Source organism: Solea senegalensis, linkage group LG10 (genome assembly GCF_019176455.1).
Source record: "Solea senegalensis isolate Sse05_10M linkage group LG10, IFAPA_SoseM_1, whole genome shotgun sequence".
Lineage (NCBI taxonomy): Eukaryota > Metazoa > Chordata > Actinopteri > Pleuronectiformes > Soleidae > Solea > Solea senegalensis.
This window is the reverse complement of record NC_058030.1, coordinates 211,946-237,500: the sequence shown is the minus strand read 5'-3', so window position 1 is coordinate 237,500 and position 25,555 is coordinate 211,946. Positions and strand designations below refer to the sequence as shown.

The 25,555-nt window shown below is 43.7% G+C and overlaps 2 protein-coding genes and 2 long non-coding RNA genes across 5 annotated transcripts in view; 1 reads left to right on the top strand and 3 right to left on the bottom strand.

The window, feature by feature from the left end:
• LOC122775609 overlaps positions 1 to 3,316 on the bottom strand; it is a 4,249-nt gene extending 933 nt beyond the window's left edge. The window contains exons 1-2 of the long non-coding RNA XR_006361123.1: positions 3,250 to 3,316; positions 2,845 to 2,974 (exon numbers count right to left, since the gene is read on the bottom strand). This is a non-coding gene — a long non-coding RNA (uncharacterized LOC122775609). The remainder of the gene's footprint in view (positions 1 to 2,844; positions 2,975 to 3,249) is intronic.
• cdk10 (cyclin-dependent kinase 10) overlaps positions 1 to 9,689 on the top strand; it is a 12,905-nt gene extending 3,216 nt beyond the window's left edge. Inside the window, exons 2-13 of one of the 2 annotated variants that reach the window (XM_044035634.1) lie at positions 2,782 to 2,854; positions 2,937 to 3,008; positions 3,276 to 3,378; positions 3,761 to 3,842; positions 5,607 to 5,674; positions 6,311 to 6,363; positions 6,732 to 6,801; positions 6,944 to 7,003; positions 7,094 to 7,217; positions 7,504 to 7,643; positions 8,705 to 8,757; positions 9,346 to 9,689. In XM_044035634.1, coding sequence (XP_043891569.1) covers positions 2,782 to 2,854; positions 2,937 to 3,008; positions 3,276 to 3,378; positions 3,761 to 3,842; positions 5,607 to 5,674; positions 6,311 to 6,363; positions 6,732 to 6,801; positions 6,944 to 7,003; positions 7,094 to 7,217; positions 7,504 to 7,643; positions 8,705 to 8,757; positions 9,346 to 9,458 — 1,011 coding nt within the window. In that variant the 3' untranslated portion in view covers positions 9,459 to 9,689. Of the gene's footprint in view, positions 1 to 2,781; positions 2,855 to 2,936; positions 3,009 to 3,275; positions 3,379 to 3,760; positions 3,843 to 5,606; positions 5,675 to 6,310; positions 6,364 to 6,731; positions 6,802 to 6,943; positions 7,004 to 7,093; positions 7,218 to 7,503; positions 7,644 to 8,704; positions 8,758 to 9,345 lie in introns of those variants that run through there. The other variant, XM_044035636.1, reaches the window with a different exon arrangement.
• LOC122775610 lies at positions 5,186 to 9,916 on the bottom strand. The gene is made up of 3 exons (XR_006361124.1): positions 9,846 to 9,916; positions 6,903 to 7,024; positions 5,186 to 5,450 (listed from the first exon to the last, which is right to left on the bottom strand). It is a non-coding gene; the product is annotated as an uncharacterized LOC122775610 (long non-coding RNA).
• Positions 9,917 to 10,441: 525 nt separating this feature from the next.
• On the bottom strand, positions 10,442 to 23,817 carry vps4a (vacuolar protein sorting 4 homolog A). Its single transcript, XM_044035633.1, has 11 exons — positions 23,560 to 23,817; positions 22,458 to 22,569; positions 20,846 to 20,990; positions 20,698 to 20,759; positions 20,013 to 20,132; positions 19,233 to 19,389; positions 18,531 to 18,679; positions 17,692 to 17,773; positions 15,144 to 15,363; positions 14,918 to 15,058; positions 10,442 to 12,295 (listed from the first exon to the last, which is right to left on the bottom strand). Exons 1-11 carry the CDS (start codon positions 23,578 to 23,580, stop codon positions 12,194 to 12,196), a joined length of 1,311 nt encoding a protein of 436 aa, XP_043891568.1. The 5' UTR covers positions 23,581 to 23,817; the 3' UTR covers positions 10,442 to 12,193.
• Between the last annotated feature and the right edge of the window lie 1,738 nt (positions 23,818 to 25,555).

Below are 25,555 nucleotides of genomic sequence, written 5' to 3'. Positions count from 1 at the left end.
CATTTATCCAAAGCGACTTACAAGGGAATTGAGTACAACCTGCGACCATGAAGTCTTTTGCACACATGGTACCGGTCTTGACCACTGAGCCACTCCACCCCACATATTGACAAAGAATGTACCAATGTTACTGCCTGCCAGTAACCCAGACCTCTGCTCTGTCAACTGGGTCCATGTTCAAACACTCATCTATCCATGTAGGACGAGGACAAAGATGGGAGGAGGTAGTGGGAAGCATGTTAGGAGGTGAGGGGGGAAGGGAGGATGGCAGACAGTACAGCTGCTGAAGGTTCTGGTCTTGGAGGTGTCTTCCTTTTCTACCTCCTCCTCTTTTGGACTTTACCTTTGGACCCGTTTAAGTATGGCTCCAGTTCTGGATCTTCTTTGTAAGACCTGAAACAACGGTTGGATCCTGTTTTAGGCTCCTTAACTTCTTTTGAGGATGGTGTAGCTACGTCATCCTGCTGCAGAGGCGGGACATCCTGGTCCTCAGGTGTCACATCCACTGGTGCTGAAGATGGACAGGTTTCTGGAGAAAGGACTGCTTGGTTCTCCAGTGTCTCCATGGACTGTTCAGTTGTAAAAGGTTCTTGTCTTGGAGGTGTCTTTCTCCTCTGCTTCCTTCTCTTCTGTATTCTATTGTTGAACCAGTTTAAGTGGAACTCTGGCTCTGGTTCTCGCTCTGGGTCTTTGTTTGCACACCTGAGGGCAAGGTATGATTCTTGCTTAGGTTCCTTAACCTTTGTCAAGCATGATTTAGCTACGTTATCCTGCTGCTGCAGTGTCACCATGTCCTGATCCTCAGATGTCTCCTCTACAGGTGCTGAAAATGGACATGTGTCTGGGTACAGGGTTGCTTGGTTCTTCAGTGTGTCTGCAGACTGGACAGTTACAGGGATTTCTGGGCTTGAAGGTTTCATTCTCTTCTGCTTCCTTCTCCTCTGTATTTTACCATTGAACCAGTTTAAGTGGAGCTCTGGTTCTAGTTCTGGTGCTGGCTTTGGATCTTTTTTGTCTGTTTTTGTCCTGAACCCACTGCTTGATCCCTCCTTTGGCTCCTTAACTTTCATTGAGCATGGTTCACCCAGGTCATCCTGCTGCAGCAGCAGCAGCACGACCTCCTGGTCCTTAAGTGTTTTCACCTCAGGTGCTGCAGAGAGACTTGTCTTTGGTGACAGGACGGTCTCCTTTTGTGTCTTAGCAGATGGTGTGGGAAGTTCTGGCATCCTCTTCTGCATCCTTCTCATTGTTATTCTACCCCTGGACCAATTTTTGCAGAGCTCTGGTTCGAGCTGTGACCCTGACCTCTCACCATGCACTGCTGTCCTGGACCAGGGGTTGCCTTTTAGCCATGGGTTTTTGACATTCTTTGGTGATCGAACCATTGACGAGTATGTGTCGTTCTGTGGCTTTGGCTCTTCGTGTGCTGCACAGAAACTTTGTTCAGGAAAACACACTATGCTCTGCTTTGTTCTGTTTTTAGGCACCTTTGTCAATGTCCAGCTTGTGTCAACCAGGTCATTCTGCTGCTGTGTCTCCGGTTCTTGTTCTGATTCTGCTTCTTCCTCTGCCTCTGTGTTTTCATCTGGGTCGACTGTTTTCCGACTGCTCTGTCTTGTATTTGTGTCCTTGGCGTCTTTCGCAGACGGTTGAGGTGTTGCTGCTTCTGGCTGTGCTGGCCAGTAAAAGTATACTTCGCCAAATTTGCCCTGGAAATCCTGCCGACCGTAGGTGTCGTCCAAGTCTTTGTGCTCGGTCCTTCGCAGGCAGCCCTTCACAGGTGGTGTTTTTTTCACAACCATCTTTTTCAGGATTTTCTCAAACTCTGCCATCTGGTATGGGTCGCTTTCAAAGTAGCTGGAGGGCCTCCACTTCTCCTTGGAGAACTGTTCAAAACAGAGGTTTTTGTCCATGCTGAGATTCCTGAAAACTCTTGCGCCTCCTCCTTCTTTGTTGTTCCTCGTTACATCAAAAGAGTGAATAATGTTCTAATAACTCTTAACCGTGGAAGCTGGGTATATACCGACCAGTAGCTTTGATCTCAAAGACATCAAAGCCATGCAAAATATTAGCCATCAAAGTCACTGGTATGACATCAAAGCCACTGGAAGTGATGTCACTGCAGCTTAAATGGTTAATAAAACCATGTGGCGGCAGTTTCCCACGTTGAGGAGGTGCTATGAAGTAACGGAAAACGATACCAAACCGTGCCGAGTCTTCCAGAACTATGTGTGAGCCATAAGATCCCTCATTGCGGTTGACGGTTCTTGGAACCCGTTTCCGGATCTCAATGGCTTCCCTAATCCAGCTACTAAAAGAACGACGTTAACGTTTTCGATCTACATTGGAAATTTTAATCCCAAACGTTACCTTAAAAAGTCCAAGTTTCTGTAGAGCTACCTTCCTAGCTACCTACCGAGCTACCTACTGAGCTACCTTCACATCTACCTACAGGGGCTACCGTCCTAGCTACCTCAAGTGGAGTCTGGCCGCTGGCAAGTATGTGACATCTGGAGAATTGCGCAAAAGTTGTGATTTTGACGCGCGACAAATTGCCCTTGTGTCCGGTGTGAACACAGCATTAAATGTGCACAGTCAATACAACACTGTGGCCAAATGCCATAAAAACATGAACTGATTTACAAAGTTATTGTTTTTGAACAGTTGTCAGATGGAGGGAACAAGATAAATTGACTAAATCTATGGGCCACAAAAATGAAATATCAATCATCGGCTCCCCCGATTTCTAAAAAGCCCACAATGATGTTTTTTCTTCCTCAGTTCGGCAGCTGCCGAAGTGTCCGAGAGTTTGAGAAACTCAACCGAATCGGAGAAGGAACTTACGGCATCGTGTGTGAGTGAAAACCCTCAGTTTCTGGAATTACAAGAGCGTTTTTTCTGCTCGGTGAATAAACGGCTCCCTCTTGTGGTCGTAGACAGAGCCCGTGACACCAGGTCAGACGAGATCGTAGCGCTGAAGAAGGTGAGGATGGACAAAGAGAAAGATGGTGAGATCACGTCTTCTTCACTCATGTTTTTTGATTATATTAAACTCTTTTATGTGAGAGACAAATCATACTGTGATAAAGTGTTTCTTATATGTACGCATGTATCTTTTATCCTTTTATTTTTAATTTTGTGTTTTTGTCTCTTAAAAAATATTTTATTGCCCCATTTTTGGGATCAATCAAACATTAATTTACCATATTATATTATACCATGTAGTCATAGAGAGAAAAATGTCCTCACCGTGTCTTCCCTGTGTTCTGTCACAGGAGTTCCCATCAGCAGCCTGCGAGAAATCACTCTGCTGCTGCGACTGCGACATCCCAACATCGTTGAGCTGAAGGAGGTGGTGGTGGGCAGTCAGCTGGAGAGGTCTCACACACGCGCACGCACGCACACACGCACACACGCGCACGCACACACACACGCGCACACACACACACACCAGCGTCTCGTCTTTTCATTTGTCATCATGTGACATAGAACCATCCGTCTCACACTGAACAAACACTGATGAACAGCAACGTTCACACACACTGGTCCCCACTAAAGTGCATAAACCAGTATGAGTGTGGCTCCTCCCACAGACACGCCCCCAACATCTCAATGTAATTATACGCAGTGATACTTCAAATGTGAGCTGAATTATTTGTGTTTCTGCTTGTTTTTGTTGTTGTAACATTAGTGACCACGGCTTGTGTGTATTGACATTTCGTGTGTGTGTGTGTGTGTGTGTGTGTGTACTCTCACTCAGTCTCTTCCTGGTGATGAGCTACTGTGAGCAGGATCTGGCCAGTTTGCTGGAAAACATGCAGACGCCGTTTTCGGAGGCTCAGGTCGGTCACTTCCCTCACTCATTACATCACATTACATTACATCACATTACATCACATGTCATTTAGCAGACGCTTTTATCCAAAGCGACTAAGAGCTAGAAGTATGTAAGAGCTTCAAGTAAACCAAGCTATGAAGTGCTAGTCGTAAGTGCGATGTATACGTTTTTACGTTGTTTTTTTTTGTCGTTGTCTTAGTCGAGGTAGAGTCGGAAGAAATGTGTTTTTAGTCGGCGGCGGAAGATGTGGAGGCTTTCCGCTGTCCGAATGTCGATGGGGAGCTCGTTCCACCATTTGGGAGCGAGGACAGTGAACAGTCTCGAGTTCTGCGAATGCCTCTGCGATCCTCTCAGTGAGGGGGCAGCGAGAGCGGAGTGGGCGGGCTGGGGTGCAGGTTTTGATCATGTCCTGGATGTAGGCTGGACCGGATCCGTTTGTAGCATGGAACACAAGCACTAGAGTCTTGAAGTGGATGCGAGCAGCTACAGGAAGCCAGTGAAGGGAGCGGAGGAGCGGTGTAGTGTGGGAGAACTTTGGTAAGTTGAAGACCAGTCGAGCTGCTGCATTCTGGATGAGTTGCAGAGGTCGTATGGCACATGCAGGGAGACCAGCCAGGAGGGAGGTGCAGTAATCCAAGCGTGAGATGACAAGAGCCTGGACCAGAACCTGTGCCGTCTTCTGGGTTAGAAGAGGCCGCATCCTTCTGATGTTGTGCAACATGTATCTGCAAGATCCAGCTGTTGCAGCAATGTTGGCAGTGAGGGAGAGATGGTCGTCAAGTGTCACACCCAGGTTCCTGCAGTATGAGAAGGAGTTACCACAGAGTTGTGGAGGGTGATGGTCAGGTCTGTGGTGGGAGAAAGAGAAACTCAGTCTTGTCCAGATTGAGTTTCAGGTGATGGTCAGACGTCCACTGAGAGATGTCAGTCAGACAAGCGGAGATCCGTTCTGCTACATGTGTGTCGGAGCTGGGAAAAGAGAGAATGAGTTGGTGTATAGAGAGAAGAGGAGAGGGCCCAAGACAGAACCCTGAGGGACCAGGGTTCTGAGGTCCAAGAGGATGAGCACAGAGGAGAGAGAGGCAGCCCTGACTCAGTGACCTGCTTTAAAACCAGACTGAAGAGGATCAAGAAGGTTGTTCCAGTGAAGGTAGCAGGAGAGTTGATTAAAGATAGCATGCTCCAGAGTTTTGGAGAGAAAAGGAAGAAGAGAGACAGGTCTGTAGTTATTTACTTCAGACGGGTCAAGGGTGGGTTTTTTAAGGAGGGGGGTCACTCTGGCCTCTTTAAGAGAGTCCGGAAAGCAACCAGATGACAGAAGGAAAGGAAGAAGGTGAGAGGGGATAGGGTCAAGGGGGCAGGAGGTGGGGCGGGCAGAGGTTATTAGGGAAAGAACTTGGTCATGAAAGAAGATAGAGAAGGAGATGAATGTGTGGTTGGTAGAGTGGTGAGATCAGGAGGTGGGGTTGAGACTGCATGAACGCAGAATCTCATATGTTCACATTCATGTCTTCATTCGTACAAGTTTCCGTGGCGTGACTTGACGTGTCACATGACAACATGGACCTCGGCTGTGATTCCGTCCCTCACATGCACAGGCAGCAGGATTCCTCTGAACAAAGGCAAAACAGAACATTAGTGAATGCACAGACCTTTGGGATCCATCACAATTCACTCAAAGACGTGATAATAATCATTTTGATTTGAACTCAATTTAACCAGTATGAAGCAAGCAACTGATCGATTCACTGATGTTGTTTTTGTCCAGGTGAAGTGTATCATCCTTCAGCTGCTCAGAGGTTTGGAGTTTCTTCACCACAACTTCATTATTCACAGGTGGGTAGCTAGGAAGGTGGTGAGGAAGGTAGCTCGGTAGGTAGGTAGGTAGATAAGTAGTAGGGCTGTAATCAACCAAAGAAATTCTTGGGGAGATGCATCACATGCATCTGAGCAATATCAAAGTGCATGATTTCTGAAAATATGCTATACTATACTTTACTATACTATACTTTACTTTACTATGCTATACTTTACTTTGCTATGCTATGCTATACTTTACTACACTATACCTTACAATGCTTTACTATGCTATACTTAACTATATTTTACTACGTTGACATCAGCGCGACATCAACTGTTAAGGAATATTTCGATGATCTGTCTCATGTCCTTGCACAGAGACACCATCTGTGACATGGATGTACAGGAAGTAGCTGCACTTGTAGAACGTTTAGAATTAAACAAAGTCATCAAAATTTCAGCTTCAACGCTGCTGCATGTGTAAAATAAAATGGAGGCGTCACATGACTCATTGTTTTTCATGAATTCTTAACAATTGCAGATCAAACATATTAATGCATGTTTGTATTGTAAATCTAATCTATTATTGTTATCAGTGGCTGTGACAGTGACCCCTGCTGGTGAGCAGACGAACAGCTTCTGCCTCTTCATCTTCTCTAATCTCATCATCAGGGACCTGAAGGTGTCAAATCTGCTGATGACGGACAAAGGCTGCGTTAAGATCGGTGAATCATCGCTGTTACCATGGCGACCTCTGCAGTAGTCACATGACACACCTGACTCTCACCTCTGACCTCAAGTCTCATTTATTTATGTTAAAACTTATGCTTATGTATATCTGTGAAAAGTTTGTAAACCGCCCACTCTCCCCCACACACACACACTGCTGCCTCAGTGACACAAAGTGACCACACGAGGCAGCAGCGGAGCAGCTCCTGTGTGTGTGTGTGTGAAGTTAAAATCACTGATTTCCTTTGTGGACTTTGGTGTGGGAGAGTGAGTGTTTAAAACAGATAGAGACGTGAACGTGTCTTTATATAAACAACGATGAATCAAAAGATGATAAATATTCACTGTAAATGTTGTAACACAGCTGACTTTGGCTTGGCGAGGATGTACGGTATCCCACAGCAACCCATGACGCCCAGAGTGGTGACACTGTGGTGAGTGACAGGCTCTCCATTATAGTGTGTGTGTGTGTGTGTGTGGCCTCAGTGGAAACTCTCCTTTAATCCAGCTCAGCAATCTCGTTCGCTCCAGTTACCTCAGACTGATCACGCCTCCTCCTCCATCCTGTGTCTGCAGGTACAGAAGTCCAGAGCTCCTCCTAGGGACCAAGACACAAACTACAGCTCTTGACATGTGGTCAGTGTCTCTGTCATGAACCTGCACACACATTAAAGGGATTTTAGAAAAATATCTTTGGTATTAAAGTTACACTTTTGCGTGTTGCAGGGCGGTCGGCTGCATCCTGGCCGAGCTGCTGGCCCACAAACCTCTGCTGCCCGGAACCTCAGAGATCCAGCAGGTGGACCTGATCGTTCAGCTGCTGGGGACGCCCAACGAGAACATCTGGCCGGTGAGGATGAAAAACTGACCGCTCTCTCTGTGTGTGTGTGTGTGTGTGTGTGGACCTAAACCTGTTTACACACTCACATTTACGTTATGGGGACTTGCTTTTTGTCCCCACAAGGACGACAAGTCCCCATAACGTAAATGACTACATTACATAAGCAAGATATGTTTTTATTGTGGTTAAGGTTAGAGTCTCCAGGAAATGAATGTAAGTCAATGCAATGTCCCCTCAAGTCATGAATGTCTAACGTGTGTGTGTGTGTATTTGTGTGTGCGTCGGTGTGTGTCAGGGTTTCTCTCAGCTGCCTCTCATGGGTCAGTACAGTCTGAGGAAGCAGCCGTACAACAACCTGAAGAATAAGTTCACGTGGCTTTCTGACGCTGGACACAGACTACTCAACCTGCTCTTCATGTATAACCCACAGCGCAGGTACACACAGACACACTTACACATGTGTATACACACACACACACGTGTATACACACACAGACACACTTACACATGTGTATACACACACACACACGTGTATACACACACAGACACACTTACACATGTGTATATACACACACATACACACTTACACATGTGTATATACACACACAGTCACACTTACATATGTGTATATACACACACACACATACACACTTACACATGTGTATACACACACACAGACACACTTACACATGTGTATACACACACACACACGTGTATACACATACAGACACACTTACACATGTGTATATACACACACAGACATACACACTTACACTTACACATGTGTATATACACACACACACATACACACTTACACATGTGTATATACACACACACACAGACACACACTTACACATGTGTATACACAGACACACAGACACACTTACACATGTGTATACACACACACAGACACACCATATGTGTATATACACACACACATACACACTTACACATGTGTATACACACACACAGACACATTGGCACATGTGTATACACACACACAGACACATACACATGTGTATACACACAGACACACTTTACACGTGTATATACACACACACACACACATACACACTTACACATGTATACACACACACAGACACACTTACACATGTGTATACACACACACAGACACACTTACACATGTGTATACACACACACACACACACAGACACACTTACACATGTGTATATACACACACAGACACACACACATACACACACATGTGTATATACACACACAGTCACTTACTGTACACACACACACAGACACACTTACACATGTGTATACACACACACAGACACACAGACACACTTACACATGTGTATACACACACACAGACACACAGACACACTTACACATGTGTATACACACACACACACACACACACACAGACACATTTACACATGTGTAGACACACACACACAGACACACTTACATATGTATAAGCGCACACACACACACGCACCAATAATTGCCTCTTCACTTTGATCCAGAGCTTGTGCCAAAGACAGTTTGGAGAGTTCTTACTTCAAAGAAAAACCTCTACGTGAGTAAAGTGCTCTTTTGTAAAGTCATAGTTCAGATTTGATGTATGAGGGACAGTTGTTGTGATCCAGCCTGAGAAACAACAGCCTCCTTAAAGTAATCCAGATTACAGATTACAAAAAAACCCATCATATAAAATCTGCGTCAGTTTAAAGTCTACGACGTCTTAACACGTTCACGTCTTTATCTCACTGTCGGACAGACTTTTATCAACAGGAAACTCAAGTCTGTAAAACACTCACTCTCTCACACCAAGGTCTACAGAGAAAACCAGTGATTCTAACACACACACACACACACACACACACACACACACACACACACACACACACACTGCTGCCTCCGTCGTTCAATTGTCAGATTTTGTCTCTGACGTTGGCAGCAGAGGACCAGCAGCTTGATGTTAAAATCACTGATTTTCTCTGTGGACTTTGGTGTGGGAGAGTGAGTGTTTTACACACCTCAGTGTGAACATGTTCTTAAAGGTATCGCAGACTTAGACTAATGCAGATTTTATTGTGCGAGTCTTTCGTTAAGTGTTCTAAAATCCTTATGTCAGAACAACCTCAACTGTGCCTCTTCCACACAGCCTGTGAACCAGAGCTGATGCCGACGTTCCCGCATCATCGCAACAAACGCGCTGCTGCTGCTGCTGCTGCTGCTGCTGCTCCGGCAGCAGAGGGCAAACGCAGCAAAGTGTGAGGACGACGAAGATGAAGGGGGCGACGAAGAGGACAATGTTGTGAAAAGTTGGTGGAACCTGTTGTTTGTCACCAGTGAGTGATGTCACAGATGTCATGTGACCAGTCAGACGCTTTCAGGCAAAAAAAATACACATTTAAAAGAAAATTGAGTCTCAATCTTTGAGTGTGAGTCTTTGTGTTGGTCAGTTCCCTCTTTGTTTACTTTTAAAGGAACAGTTCAACATTTCTACAAAACAAACCCATGCTTCTTCGTGAGTAAAGTCGAGCTAAGGTTTGCCATTGTTTCATTAATCTGCGTCATCTTCATCATCATCATCATTATTCAAACAAACAAACAAACATTCATTTTCAAACAAACACATTCTGACAACAAATGGAAACTCACCAAAAGTCGCTCGGGTCGAGCAAAGTGAAGCCAACATGGAAGTGTCCGCAGCCTGCATTCTCTTCATTGGCCATCGGTTCGACACGTACATTTACTTTATTCATGTTGACGAGGAAGGAGACGAAGACAAACAAACAAATTAAAACTGCTAAAAACATTTCATCAGAACAAAAATCACAAAATATGAAAGAACGAGTTTTAGTTTTGCAAAATTAAAAATGGAAATATTAAAATATCACCTCACCGAACAAATCGCAAGAATTGTTTTTTTTTTAAATGTCAGATTAACGTCAGAAACTGAAACCTTACATTAGCACAAATGTGCTTTTATTGTTCAGTTCTGAAACATCGGGATGTAGGAAGGATCTCACCCGCACATTTTGTTCAAATATTCAAAGTGGAGTTGCGTCAACGCCGTCCCAACACTGCGGTAAATTTGCGACGTGGCAGCTGCTTATCGCAGGGTAAAGATCAGAAATGTGCGATAGTGTGACGATGATCTGTTCCTGTTAAGATTCTCCAGATGCAGATCATGTGACACTGATCGCGTCAACACGTTCCAAGACATTCACAAATGAAAACAAGAGAAAAGAGGCTGAATGTCACTTTTTATTAATTGAGGTTAAATTAGTTACGTTAACACGGCCGGTGGCAGATTGTTAATAACAGATGAGCCTGCTGACGCGGCCGAGGTCAGAGGTCAAACATCCGACAACTGTTGTTTGACGTCAGAGTTCAGAAGCTGTGACGAAAAACAAACCAAACAAAAAATTGTAAACAGAATCGACGCGGAGAAGAATTAGTGAATTACGTGAAACCGTCGGAAACAAACGCGACCAAAACCAACACGGAGAGACACCACAGTGCATTCTGGGAAACGGAGTGCAGACGTTAAAGCTTGCCGTCAGTGATTATTGAGAAATGACATTTTTTGCCCACTAGGTGTCTCCCAATCCAAACAATTACAAAAAGACATATTTTGACGGGCAGCGTGGAATCATGGGAAATGAATGTGTCGCAAAAAATAAACTCCAACAGTTCCTCCCTCACTCGGACGTTTTAAGTGGAGAGCGGCGATAAAAACATGATACAGTTCTCTGTGTACGATTTATTTAAAGACGGTTAACGGTGAAGTTGCTCCGGGTTTGTGACGTGGAAATTCCAAGTTCTGACTACAGATGGGGCCACTGAGCCGACGACGTCACTGACGGAAACTTTAACTCCCAACGAAATTCAGTCGTTCCTTTACGTCATGTGATCAAAACGTAAGTTTGTCAGGGAACAATAAAGTTTTAATAACTTAGAAATGAAAAGTTTAAATGGAGTAAACAGCCTGTAAAGTTGAACAAATGTGTTTTTAAAGATTCCAGAACATGAAAGTGAAAACATTTTTTTGTATTTGACATACAGTCACAGCAGAGTGCACCGTGAGCGCCCCCTGCTGGTCTGAGCAGCTTAGAAGAATATAGAATAATAAAATAAACACGTCTTTATCTCACTGTCAGTCAGACTTTTATCAACAGGAAGCTGAAGTTTGTAAACCACTCACTCTCCCACACCAAAGTCCACAAAATCAGTGATTTTAACAGCACGCACACACACGCACACACGTCTGATTTTGTCACTTTGTCTTTTGGAATTCTTCATTCCAACTTATTTTAGTGACACACAGTGACCACACGAGGCAGCAGAGGACTTTGGTGTGAGAGAGTGAGTGGTTTACAAACTTGAGTTTCCTGTTGACGGTGAGCTAAAGATGTTTTTTTTCTTGCTGATTCTCTGAATGTCAGCACCTCATACAGCCTCACTTCAAAAACAAACCGTGAATTATCACGATGAGTGGAATAATTTAACACTTCATCAAAATAACAAAAGACAAGTGTAGACATTTACACAGATGCACTCACACACTCACATGCCTGGCTGGAGAACCAACATCTTATGTCTCTTCTTTAAACGCCGGCACCGTTTTTCAAGTCTTCACCAAAGCAAAACAAAAAAAAGAATAGGAGAAAAAGTGCATCATGGCAACGGAAAGACTCCGCCCTTCAGTCAGAGGCGGAGCCAGCTCAGTCCAGGACAAAGCCATGGCGTGATGAAAGCGCGTCGGGAAACTCACACCAAGATTCTTCTGTCGCTGCGTTGGATCAACTTCCTCTGAGGATTCACAATAATAACAATAATGACGATGATGATAATACTGGACTGATTTTTGAGAAGAAATAAATAAATAATTTCGTTTTTATTTAAAATCCATGAGGAGTGAACCGAGCGCTCAGCAGAACATGAACGTCTACAGGATGGTGCAGCAGTGGAGGGAGGGGGCGGGGGAGGCGGGGCTTCACCTCTCAGCCCTCCATCCCAAAATCCTCTGTGAACTTCTTGACCTTCAGCAGGTCCTCGGTGTTGACCGTGGGACGAGTGGTGGACAGAGAGCGCAGCATGTCTGACTGCAAAACAAACAGGAAGTGACATCGTCAATTTTACGCGAGCAGAAATGGAATGAACTCAGCATCAGTTTGTTGGTACAAATTTAAAAGTGTATAACTGACGTGTACTGAAGGCCTTCAACGCGCGCGCGCGCGCGCACACACACACACAGTCTCGAGTGCTCTGTCAGTTTAAAAGCTCGTCGCCGATGATATAGAAACTTTGTGCATGTGATCCACTCTGAGCAGCCTGGGAAGTTTTAAGCTTTACAGTCGTTTAGCGGTGAACTCTCTCTGTGACTGCAGTGCACGGAAATGGCAACTTTAACATTACAGAGTTTGCTGGACGCCATCGAGAAGAGTAAGACTGAAATGCTGTTGCACATTAACTCAAAAGTAGATCCCATTCAGACTGGCTTGACTGATAAGTCGAGCTAATAGAGGGGAGAACCAGCGCAAATGAAAACTGTATCGATGATCTTACCAAACGAGTGAGAAGATTGACGACCTGGAGAACAGATCTCGCCGCTCGAACCTCCGTGTCATCGGGATCCCCGAGTCTGCTCCATTTTATGTCCCAGTTAATAATAATAATAATAATTTCTCTACCTCTCCAATTATTCAAAGAGCACACCGCTCACCGACACAACGTCCGAATGATCGAGACACCCCAGGCCTATCGTCATGAAGATGCTCAACTTTCAGGTTAAAAATCATTCGACTGGCCAGGGAGAGAAAAGTGGAATACATTGGATCCCGCATCTACTTCAACCCAGACCTCAGCGCTGACTTGACAAGGAGACACAAGAGCTTCGTCAACATCAGACGTGAGCTCCATGCACCTTGTGTGTCACTGTTGATGGTAAAGAACAAGCGTGCTGAGTAGTATCGGTGATGGCTAGCCCTGTCTGGCTACTGTCACCTGCTAGCTCTGATCGGTTGATGGTTGGTCAAAGAGTGACTTCCCTACTCGTCTTCATTCGCCTCTTTTTCTTCTCTGTGGGGACTGGCTGTGTTTTGTGTTTAAACTCTGATGGTTTGGAGATGTATGCTCAGTGTAGACTAGAGCCTCGACACCATGTTTACGTGTTGATTAGACTGTATCTCTCTCTCTGTCTCGCGCTCATGTTTGACATAGATTTCCTTGTTTCTTTCTGGTAGGCGACAAGAAGATATATATTTATTTATAGTTTTCCTTCTCACTGAAAACACACAGAGCATTGGGTTTATAGTAATTCCTTGGCGTACTGGCATGCTCTGGGCTACGGAACCCATGGAACCTGTTGCTACCTGGGTTAAAGCCTGGGCATTCCTAATGGAGTCATCTGTTTTTTTTGTTTCAGTTATATGTTGTGAGAATGTGTGTGTGCGTGTGGGCTTTGTTTTGACTTGTAACTGCAACCCTATTCTCGTTTCAACTACTTTGTGTGGTGACGGTACTGACTACTGGATGATATGAAAGGATTAGGTTGAAAAGGTTAAATATGTTGGTGTATGGCTGGATACTGTCCAGAAATTGTATTTTCAGTTCCATATATTAGGAAATCAACAGGCAGAAAAGCATTTTTGTTTAAAGGTCCTAATGATTAGAATCATTTACCTGTGGGCATTAGATCTTCTATATCTCTTAATTGCTTTAATCAAGCCCTGTCCTCTAATTTTGAACTAATCTGTTCATGTTTTCATTGACTTTGTCACCATCTCTTTTAGTATGTTTGTCCAAACTCTAGATGCAGTATGTTTGTATGTCTTTCTTGTCCTTGTATTGTATCTTATTGTGACTTTGTTCTGTATTGTTCTGTCTCCCTATTGTACTGACTTGAGTTCTGTTGTATCTTGATGTGATGTGTGTAGGACAACTCAAGGGGTTTATCCTATGAATAAAACTTTAACAACACCTACACACACACACGCACACACACTGCTGCCTCCATCACTAAGTTCACATGTCTGATTTTGTCACTTCAGGGTTTGACCTCAGGGACACAGCAGTGTCGACTGAGAGGTTTACAAACGTCTCACAGTGAGATAAGGACGTGAACGTGTTCTGCAGATGTTGCAGACTTTTACATTACATCACATGTCATTTGGCAGACGCTTTTATCCAAAGTGACTTACAATGGAATTGAGTACAATCAGCCAGGGGTGGAGTCAAACTTGCGACCATTGAGACCATGATGTCTTTCGCAAACAGGGTACCGGTCTTAACCACTGAGCCACTCCACCCCAGACTTACACTGAGGTAGTTATTTATGAGTGAAAAAAAAACGGATTACAGCCAACTTAAGTTCACATCTTTATCTCACTGTGAAACCACTCACTCTCCCACACCAAAGCCCACAGAGAAAATCAGTGATATTAGCTGCGGGGACACAGGAGTTGCTGGTCCTCCGCTGCCTCGTGTGGTCACTTTGTGTCACTGAGGTCAATCTGAACAAAGGATTTCATGCCCAAGTGATAATGATAATGCTGATGTCAAATCCACTGATTTTCTCTATGGACTTTGGTGTGGGAGAGTGAGGGGTTTACAAATGTCTCACAGTGAGATAAAGATGTGAACGTGTTCTGAAGACGTCTGCTGTTAGTTCAGGAGCAGCAGGGGGCGCTCAGACGCAGTCAGTTCTGACTGAGGTTTGACCTCACCATGCAAACTATAGGCTCTAGCAGTTTATCACTCGGCACGTCCATCCAGGTCATCTCTATGGCTGCGGGGTCGCCGGGGGAACAAGGGGTCAAGAGGTCATCCACCATGACCTGGCAGTTGCTGCGCGACGGACCACTAACCTGCGAGAGGAAAACACACCGACTCAACTACAACCAACACGAGCATAAATAAATAAACCAATGTGAAGAGTGTGTGCGTGCTGACCTTTTTGAAGTGCGTGGCCGACTGGACCTTCCTGACCGGCTGCATGAGAGCGTCGCGGACGATGATGCTAATGTCGGCCCCCGAGTACCCGTCTGTCTTGTGGGCGAGCTGCCGCAGGTCGGCGTCGCTCAGGCTGTGCGGCGTGTTTCCCAGGTGGAGGCGGAACATCTGAGAGCGGGCCGGCTCCTCCGGCAGCGGGATATAGATCCGCTTCTCGAATCTGCCGCAGGGCAAAGTTCAGGAGACGAAGACTTTCAGTTTCAAGTCGCACGCGCAGACGTCTGCGAGGAGGAGGGAGGAGCCACGCAATAAAAACGCTCCTGGCTGGGTTTTAGTTTGAAAACTCTCAACTACGTCTCATGGTGCGCTCCACTTAAGAACAGCACAACGCCACTTTTTCACGTCCGACACATTCACACTCATCTTAGACGTAGTAAGAGAGAAGTAAAAGCCCACAGCATATATATATACACACACACACACACATATATGTATATACATATATATATACACACACACACACATATATATGTATATACATATATATGTATATACATATATATGTATATACATACATACATACATACATACACACACACACACACAGTGGGTACAGAAAGTATTCAGACCCCTTTAAATGTTTCACTCTTTGTTTCATTGCAGCCATTTTCTAAAATCAAAAAGGTTCATTTTATTACATTACATTACATTACATGTCATTTATACAAGGTTTTTTTTTGTCGTCTTAGTCGAGGTAGAGTCGGAAGAAATGTTATTTCTCATAAATGTTCACTCAGCACCACATCTTGACAGAAAAAAAACAGAAATGTAGACATTTTTGAATATTTATTAAAAAATACAAACTGAAATATCACATGGTCATAAGTATTCAGAGCCTTTGCTGTGACACTCATATTTAACTCACATGCTGTCCATTTCTTCTGATTGTCCTTGAGATGGTTCTGCTCCTTCATTGGAGTCCAGCTGTGTTTAATTAAACTGATTGGACTTGATTAGGAAAAGACACACCTGTCTATATAATATATATATATATATATATATATATATATATATATATATATATATATATATATATATATATATATATATATATATATATATATATTATATAGACAGCTCACAGTGCATGTCAGAGCAAGTGAGAATCATGAGGTCGAAGGAACTGCCTGAGGAGCTCAGAGACAGAATTGTGGAAAGGCACAGATCTGGCCAAGGTTATAAAAGAATTTCTGCAGCACTCAAGGTGGCCTCCATAATCCTTAAATGGAAGACGTTTGGGACGACCAGAACTCTTCCTAGACCTGGGAGAAGAGCCTTGGTGAGAGAGGTTAAGAAGAACCCAAAGATCACTGTGGCTGAGCTCCAGAGATGTTCCACAAAGTCAACTATCACTGCAGCCCTCCACCAGTCGGGGCTTTATGGCAGAGTGGCCCCACAGGAGCCTCTCCTCAGTGCAAGACATATGAAAACCTGCAGAGAGTTTGCCAAAAAACACATGAAGGACTCCCAGACTATGAGAAAAAGTTCAAGACCAAGACAGAACTTTTTGGCGTTAATTCTAAGTGGTATGTGTGGACAAAACCAGGCACTGCTCATCACCTGCCCAATACAATCCCAACAGTGAAACATGGTGGTGGCAGCATCATGCTATGGGGGTGTGTTTCAGCTGCAGGGACAGGACCTCTTCCAGAGTGCTCAGGACCTCAGACTGGACCGAAGGTTCACCTTCCAACAAGACAATGACCCTAAGCACACAGCTAAAATAACAAAGGAGTGGCTTCAGAACAACTCTGTGACCATTCTTGATTGGCCCAGTCAGAGCCCTGACCTAAACCAATTGAGCATCTCTGGAGAGACCTGAACATGTCTGTCCACCAACGTTCACCATCCAACCTGACAGAACTGGAGAAGATCTGCAAGGAAGAATGGCAGAGGATCCTCAAATCCAGGTGTGAAACACTTGTTGCATCATTCTCAAGAAGACTCATGGCTGTACGAGCTCAAAAGGAGCTTCTACTCAATACTGAGCAAAGGCTCTGAATACTTATGACCATGTGATATTTCACTTTCACTCTTTTTTAATACATTCCTGTTTTCTTTCTGTCAAGATGTGATGCTGAGTTTTTTGATTTTAGAAAATAGCTGCAATGAAACAAAGAGTGAAACATTTAAAGGGGTCTGAATACTTTCCACACCCACCGTATGTATGTGTATGTATATATATACACACATATATAATGTCCAGACCATATATTATCTGCTGTGTCTGCGAAGGAACCGTCATTGTCATGAGACTACACAAGTCGACGGTTTCTTCTCCACAGACGTTTCCACAGTGGAGAGAGCAACAATGCTACGTTAAAACACCACAAAACACATTCCGTGTGAACACAGCATTAATACAGCAGTGGTTGATGTTAGCTTAGCATGTTCACGAGCCTCAGCGAGTTACACATCTGTAAATGTATCCCTCACATAGGACGAGCTCTCAGAATGAACTGGGGGGAGAAACTAAGTGACCTCTGACCTTCTACGGATGGCAGCGTCCAGCACCCACGGGATGTTTGTGGCTCCCAGAACCAAAATACCATCGTTGTTATTTCCCACACCTACACAAGAAGAGAGCAGGAAGTCAACATGAGCACTTCCTGTTACTCTCAGCATCTTCTGTTGTCACGTGTGCAGAGTCATTACCCATTTTGTTCTGTACATGTGCGACAGTGGGACTACTTCCTGTCTCTGCTCATGTTTGAGACACTTGTGGAACAACATGACGACGTGTCTTTTATTTGATAAAGTGGGACTACTTCCTGTCTCTGCTCATGTTTGAGACACTTGTGGAACGACATGACGACGTGTCTTTTATTTGATAAAGTGGGACTACTTCCTGTCTCTGCTCATGTTTCTTTGAACATCGTGTCTTTTTGATAAAGTGGGACTACTTCCTGTCTCTGCTCATGTTTGAGACACTTGTGGAACAACATGGCGTGTCTTTATTTGATAAAGTGGGACTACTTCCTGTGCTCATGTTTGAGACACTTGTGGCGACATAGTGGGACTACTTCCTGTCTCTGCTCATGTTTGAGACACTTGTGGAACGACATGACGACGTGTCTTTTATTTGATAAAGTGGGACTACTTCCCGTCTCTGCTCATGTTTGAGACACTTGTGTCTTTCGCTTTTGCAAAGATGTTGAATCTATTTAATAAGTATAACGAATAAAAGAAAACCTTAAATAATATTTTTACTTAAAAAATTCCCTAACCTGACGTCGTCACACTTCACACATGTGCAGAACAAATCGTGTTTCCACGACAGTGAGAATACTGGACTGTGTCTGACTCGCTCCGTCATCGTGGTCTCACCCTGCATCTGGACCAGGAACTCGGTCTTGATGCGGCGGGCGGCCTCGCTCTCGTTCTCGTTCCTGGAGCCACACAGCGAGTCCACCTCGTCGATGAAGATGATGGAGGGTTTGTGTTGGCGAGCGAGGTCGAACAGATTCTTCACCAGCCTGAGAAACCACGAGAAGAAAGAGGAGGAGGACAAGATGAGACAGGGACGCAGAGACACTCTGGTTCGGACGTTGTTTAACAACTAACTCTTTCTCTCTGGACTTTGGTGTGGGACAGTCAATCAGTGATTTTAGCTGCAGGGACACAGGAGCCGCTGGTCCTCACTGAGGTCAATCTGAACAAAGAACTTTAAACACCGAAGTGAGAAAATCAGACATTAGAACTTAGTGATGGAGGCAGCAGTGGATCAACATCTCACACTGTGTGTGTGTGTGTGATGTTAAAATCACTGGTTTTCTCTGTGGACTTTGGTGTGAGAGAGTGAGTGGTTTACACACTTCAGTTTCCTGTTGATAAAAGTCTGACTGACAGTGAGATAAAGACGTGAACGTGTGACAGATATCACCGACTTAAACTGACGTAGATTTGATTACGTTTACCAACAGGAAACTGAAGTTTGGAGAAGCTGACTAACTAATGAACTATCCCCGTCAACTTCGATGATTTCATGCGAGACAGATAATAATGATGATGAGGAGGAGACGTACGTACTTCTCACTCTCTCCCAGCCACTTGGACATGAGGTCAGAGGAGGAGACGGAGAAGAAGGTGGAGTTGTTGGCTTCTGTGGCCACAGCCTTGGCCAAGTACGACTTCCCTGTCCCTGGAGGACCGAACAGCAGGATCCCTCTCCACGGCGTCCGTTTGCCTAAAAACAAGACATGTGGGTTTATTCCAGCGCACCAGAGCAGATGTCAAAGTCAGTCTTTGGTGAGACAGACATGTCGGACTTTTCATTTCCCAGACATTGCGTCATCATTTTCTCTCGCTCGTTGTTCCGCACAGAATCTCACGTCAACAACGGAGAGGGAGAGAGAGAGAGAGAGAGAGAGACAGTGGACAGTGTCCTCAACACCTGCTAGTGACTATGTCTCCATGTTTGTCCTGCGTAGGCCTCGCAGGACGTGAAACAGCAGGTGGCGTTGTAACAAACAAGGGAGACATATACCTAAATATCAACTTCACTTCTTTACTGCACAAAATTCAAAAACTTTCAAGGCCCATGTCTATTTAAGGCCATTTTCAAGGACCTTGGCTTCTTTCTTTTTTTTTTCTTCCAAAATATTTCAAGGGTTTCAAGGACCTAGGAGCACACAAAAATTCAAGGGCTTGAATTTTACTTTTTCAAATTCAATTTCACAAACTTTCAAGGATTTAAAGGACCTATGAAAAACATTAAGGGCTTGGATTTTTTTTCAAATTCACAAACTTTGTGTGTTTGTTTGTGTGCAGCAGCAGCAGCAGCAGCAGAAACAGCAGCAGCAGCCGTACCTGTGAACAGGTGAGGGAATTTAATGGGCAGGATCACGGCTTCTTTCAGAGCCTCCTTCGCTCCCTCCAGTCCTGCCACGTCGCTCCACCGCACGTTAGGCTTCTCCATGACAATGGCACCTGCACGCACACACACAGAAACGTGTAGATGGAGAAAATAAACCACAGATTCATGGACTTATATTCATGGAAAATAATCATCAGTTGCAAACTTCTGTAGTGTAGTATATGTATACGCTGCGTCATCAGCATAGACTGTGACTGTCTGGAGCAGTGAGCGAGAACTCTGGGTGAATGTTTTCAGGTTTCCTTTCTCCGTAAAACAAAGAAATCATTCAAACTGAATCCTTTTTGGTTCGTGGACAAAAACAAAGACATTTGAGAACATCATCATGTCCAGATTTGACACTTTATTTTCTGACTTCTATTTAGAAAATAATGGACAGAAACTAAAAGACAAAAAGCAAGTTTTTTTCATTTTTCATTTCAGATTAATCATTCATTCATTCATTCATCTTCTACCACTTCTACCACCATATGAGGGTCGTGGAGGGTTTACACACTGAACTTTTTAAGGATTTGGAGGGAACCCTGAAGTGTAACGCAGCCAATTTAGCCCACGGAGATGAATTAAAAAAATAACAGCCGTTTCTTCACGTGACAGGGTGATTAAATCCTCACTCACCCATGAGCTGCTCCTGCAGTTTCTTCTTCTCTGGGTTTTCCCCTTCACTGTCGCTGTCGCTCCTACGACACAAACAATAAGAATGAAAGACAATCACGTGGGAAGAAATAGTGCAGGGGTTTAAAGGAACGTTAAGACAGCAGCGTACTTGTCATTGCTCTGCGCCTCCTTCACGGGCTTCTTCCCCTGTTTGTCTTTATTCTTCAGATAATCCTTCAGCTTCTCTGCTCGGTCCAGGTACTGCTTGCATTTCGCTCGTATGCTCTCCTTGGCCTTGTCGCTGTGAGCCTCATCTGAGGGTTCAGTGGTGAGTGACACACGTGGGTTAGTTAAGGACACATATACCAGTGGTGGGCTGTCTTTTTTTATACTTTTTTTAGCAGGGCCTTCTCTGCTGGCCCTTAAATATAAAAAAAGATTTTTTTTTTAAATTTCTATTATTATTTGTATTGTTTTTAATAATCAAATGAATGTGTGTCTGAACGTGTCTGAAATCAATGACTTTTTCAGCATGTTATGATTATATTTCCAGAAAGAATATGGTTATTTTATGTGAAGCTGAGCTGGATCTTCCTGGATGTCATTAAACGCATCACAGCTCCGTGGACCTGCTCTAGTCGTATTGCTGGCCTTTCCTATTTGGTTCTAACGTTGACTGACGTGTGTCGTCAGTCAATCAAAATGTGATATCATAGTGACAGAACGCCCCAGTGATGTCATCAACGACGTTTGAACCTTTGGCGGGTTTTGAAGTAAACTGTGATCACTGCATTAACACCACTGATCCATCATGTCTCTGATCTCCTTCGTGTGCACTTTTCACGGCCATCGTTTGGAGAAAAGAAGGAAATGATTTCAAGAGGAAGACCGACACATCATTGACGGTAGTTGGAGTGTTAATGATACAGTGATAACACGTTTTACAAGTGGTGAGGACAAAAGTGTTGATCATAAATAGTGACATAGTGATATAAAGTGTTCCCCGCGTAGCTGACGCCTATGCTTATGTAGAAGCTTGTTTTTGTGTCATATAGTGGTTTGTGAAACTGCGTTTGCTGAGTGACATAACGGAAGATGTGGTGCTAATGATGCAGTAGCCTATAGATGCGCAGTGGTGTGTGTGTGCGCGCTATGGTTGTTGCAGATCAACTGTCTCGTGAATATAGTGCATAATAGTGTGTTTTGTATGTGCTTGTGTTTGTTTTTTTTACTCAAGGCCCTGACTGAAATACCCGGGCTCTGGTGAGGTTCAGTCACATCAGTTGTCGCGCTTATTTCAAGTTCTTTTCGTCAAATAAAATGAGTAAAATAACAATCATTTAAATTTTGGTTTTTGAAAATAGTACAAATATTTCATAAAGAATTTCATTAAACATGTTCACATCTTTATTTCACTGTGAGATAGACTTTTCCAACAGGAAACGTCTTATTTTCTCACTTCACTGTTTTAAATCCTTTGTTCAGATTGACCTCAGTGACCCAAAGTGACCACACGAGGCAGCAGAGGACCAGCAGCTGAAAATCACTGATTTTCTCTATGGACGTTGGTGTGGGAGAATGGCTAAAATGGGTTTGTTTTTTTATGACTTATGATGATGCTTTTATTCAGTCCCATTTTAAATGCATGTTTCGCGAGATAAATAAGAGTACAATATTAAAAATAAGATGTAATTTTGATTGAAATAGAGACAGAAACAAGTGGCCTGAGCTGCACTTATCAAATCAGAAGGTGCAGGTGACACAGTGGCATATTAACTCACATTTAATGGCGTGAAGGAAATATTCCACAGAGTGCTGATACAGGCGCAAGGCCTCCTCATAGTTCTTCGCCTTGTCTTCTTCTGTGGCTTTGGTCACAAGATCAATCGCTTTCTGCAAAGAAAGTAGAGAGGACAACCCAGCTAACAACTGTTGGTTACCAGAACGTTCTGGGAATGTTACCCTTTGGTTCTCCTGTGGTTGATATGGAAAGTAGTCCTCACGTTCCCCTAACGTCAGTTTTTGGTTGCACATTTGGTTCCCAGAGCATTCCCCTAAAGTCACTCGGGAGGAGACTAGCAGGTGTGACAAACGACCTAAGGACAGTGTGTTCAAATGGCGGCCCGTGGGCCACATGCGGCCCATGAGCAGCCCAGCCTGTGGTTCCACCAGAAATAAATGTCAAAACACTTTGCTGTGTTAGTTCTTTTGTATTGTGTTAAAAGGCACTTTGGGATGTTTGTGGGTCGTATGTGACATTATGTTCATCTTATTTCACTGTCTTACTTCGCACGTCTGTCTTCACTGTTTCTTGCTGCTGTAACAAGTGAATTAACCCCTTTGAGGTTAAATAAAGTTTATCTTCTCTTATCTTATGCACCTTGAGTTGCACCAGAGATGACAAACAGTTACAACTAACACGTTTTATGCCCCTTGAGGTGTGCGCATGATGGAATAAATGAAAATAATTGTATTACTAGTTCGTTTTTTGACGCACGTTTGAAAACTGAGTTTGTAATTGAATAGTCGTGACCATAGGCGTGAAAACGACCGAAACCCGAGTCTTTTGCGGCAAAGGAGCCACAGCCCAGATAACGGGCTGCCGCTGCCGTTAGTTAGCATTTCACAAAGTCATGACCCGCACACGGATTTATTGACGACAATTCACATTGTTCCGTTTGCTAAAGCACAACACGACGCACTGTTCATTACAAAAAAATAAAACACAACAAGAGCAGCGTCTTTTTACAGACTTGCTAACAGACAGTAGCATCCGCTGTTTTGCTAGCGCGTTAGCTCAAACCCGCTGCGCGTCCTGTCGGTTGTAGCGAGCTAATGCTAATGCTAATGCTAATGCTAGAGCTAGAGCTAGAGCTACCGCACCTGCAGTGTTGACGTTGTCATTTCATCTCACTTCTCCTGCGATTTCCTCCACAGATGTTTGTCTTCGACAGACGCGTCGCTCGTTAAACAGCCCCGCGTTGTTGACGCGATGACATGTCAATGCCGCAGCTAACGGTGCTAACAAACGTAGCTCCAGTGACAGGTTTTCTGCGTCGAGCTCGAAATAAAACAAACCACGGCAACGGCAGCGAAACATCAAGCTAACCGCTGCCAGGGAAGCTAACGTCCGGTCGAAACCTACAAAACAAGGCGGCTCAAAGTCGCACATACGTCATAGAAATGACGCGATATAACACGTGTTAATGTTCGGATCAATGTTTTATTTCTTAAATTAACTCATTCATTCATTTTCAATGTTGCTATCAAACATTTGACATGTTTTCTTGTTTCTTCTTTTATCTCTTCACTTGCACTGGCGGCGCTGTCCTTTAATCGCGTTGTACACAGTAAAATAATGATTCTGACTGAACTACAAACTAAATCTCAGCAACTTGACGAATGGTTTAAAACGAGTGAGGCTGCTGCCATCAAGTGACCAGTGTTGGTGTTACAGTGGAAGAAAATCCAATATTAAAAGAGAATAATATAAATGATACATGATTAAATCATTGAAAATGACAATACAATAATACATTAGAAGAATAACTTTATTATTATGGTAGTTAGTACAAATACTCAAATGCGATATTACTTTGTTTAACAGGAACGTCCTAGGAACAAAGCGATTTCAGTGACACAAAGTGACCACACGAGGCAGCAGTGGACCAGCAGCTCCTGTGTCCCGCAAACTAAAATCACCGATTTTCTCTGTGGACTTTGGTGTGGGAGAGTGAGTGGTTAACAAACTTCAGTTCTCTGTTGGGGGGGTAAAAACATACAGAGCAGTAGTAGTTAATATGTAACAGTTTTATTGGTTGGATATTTACATTTAGAGGTTATTACATTGCTATCATACATGGTATACTGTATCATGGAAGGCAGGAAGTCTAAAATACGTTTGCATATGACAGAGTTGTTGCAGCAGCACTTTATTCTGAAAATCCTCCTGTGACCTTTCAGTTTTGATGATTGTGTTTGACGCAAGCTGCCGCACAGTTTTACCTTTGGTTCGAATGAAAACATCCTTTCATTTATTTATTTACTAGTTTTTGAAGCTTTGCTTTGCATAGACAGGAAAGAGGAAAATACACCGTTTAAAAAAATATAGAATAATAAAAACACACACACACACACACACACAGAGGAGATGAGGTGTACATTCACTGGTTGGCCGATTAGTGCAGAGGTTCCCAAACACTGGGTCACGGCCCACAGATGGCTCACAGGACTTTCTTAATTATTCACTTCAGAATGATGTGAATAAGTTTGCACTGAATGATTTGTTTAAATTGACCAATCAAGTACTTGTTTGGTCCATAAAATGTCCACAAACCAAAAGTGATCTTGTTTGAATGATTTCTTTGTTTATAAGAAACCAAAAAATATTCTAAATATTTAAGAAGCTGACAAATCACAAACTGTTTGCTCAAACCGATGAATCCATGATCAAATGTAGGAATCGATGAATGGATTAATCGTTGCATCGTTTGTCAGGTTTATATTGTGATTTCAGGTACCACAGTTTTTCCTCTCTAAGAAAACGTGGATCAAACGGTCAGCTGTGTGTGTGTGTGTGTGTGTGTGTGCGTGTGTGTGTGCGGCAGGAACACGACTTCACTGCTGCTCCTGGAAGAATAAAAACGTTTCCTCCTTTAACGCTCCTTACTCATTAAAAGTAAAGCTAAACAAAGCTCACAAAACGTTCTGGCAACGTTCCGTGGAGGTTCCCTGAAGGTTCCCCCCTGGGTTCTCCTGTGGTTGAAGTGGAAAGTTTTCCCAACGTTAGTTTTTGGTTGCACATTTGGTTCCAGAACGTTCTGGGAACCAAAAGAGAATGTTCCCAGAACGTTACCTTTCTGCAACCTTCATACAACCT

Bases quoted from the DNA above. Each gene is read 5' to 3' on its own strand.
- vps4a (XM_044035633.1), bottom strand. From the start codon at position 23,580: ATGACAACGTCAACACTGCAG. The intron at 17,774-18,530 runs GTGAGACCACGA...CTTCTTGTGTAG, and splicing joins GTTCCTGGTCCAGATGCAGG to GTGTGGGAAATAACAACGAT. The intron at 12,296-14,917 runs GTGAGGTCAAAC...TTTGTTTTGCAG, and splicing joins TAGAGCCTATAGTTTGCATG to TCAGACATGCTGCGCTCTCT.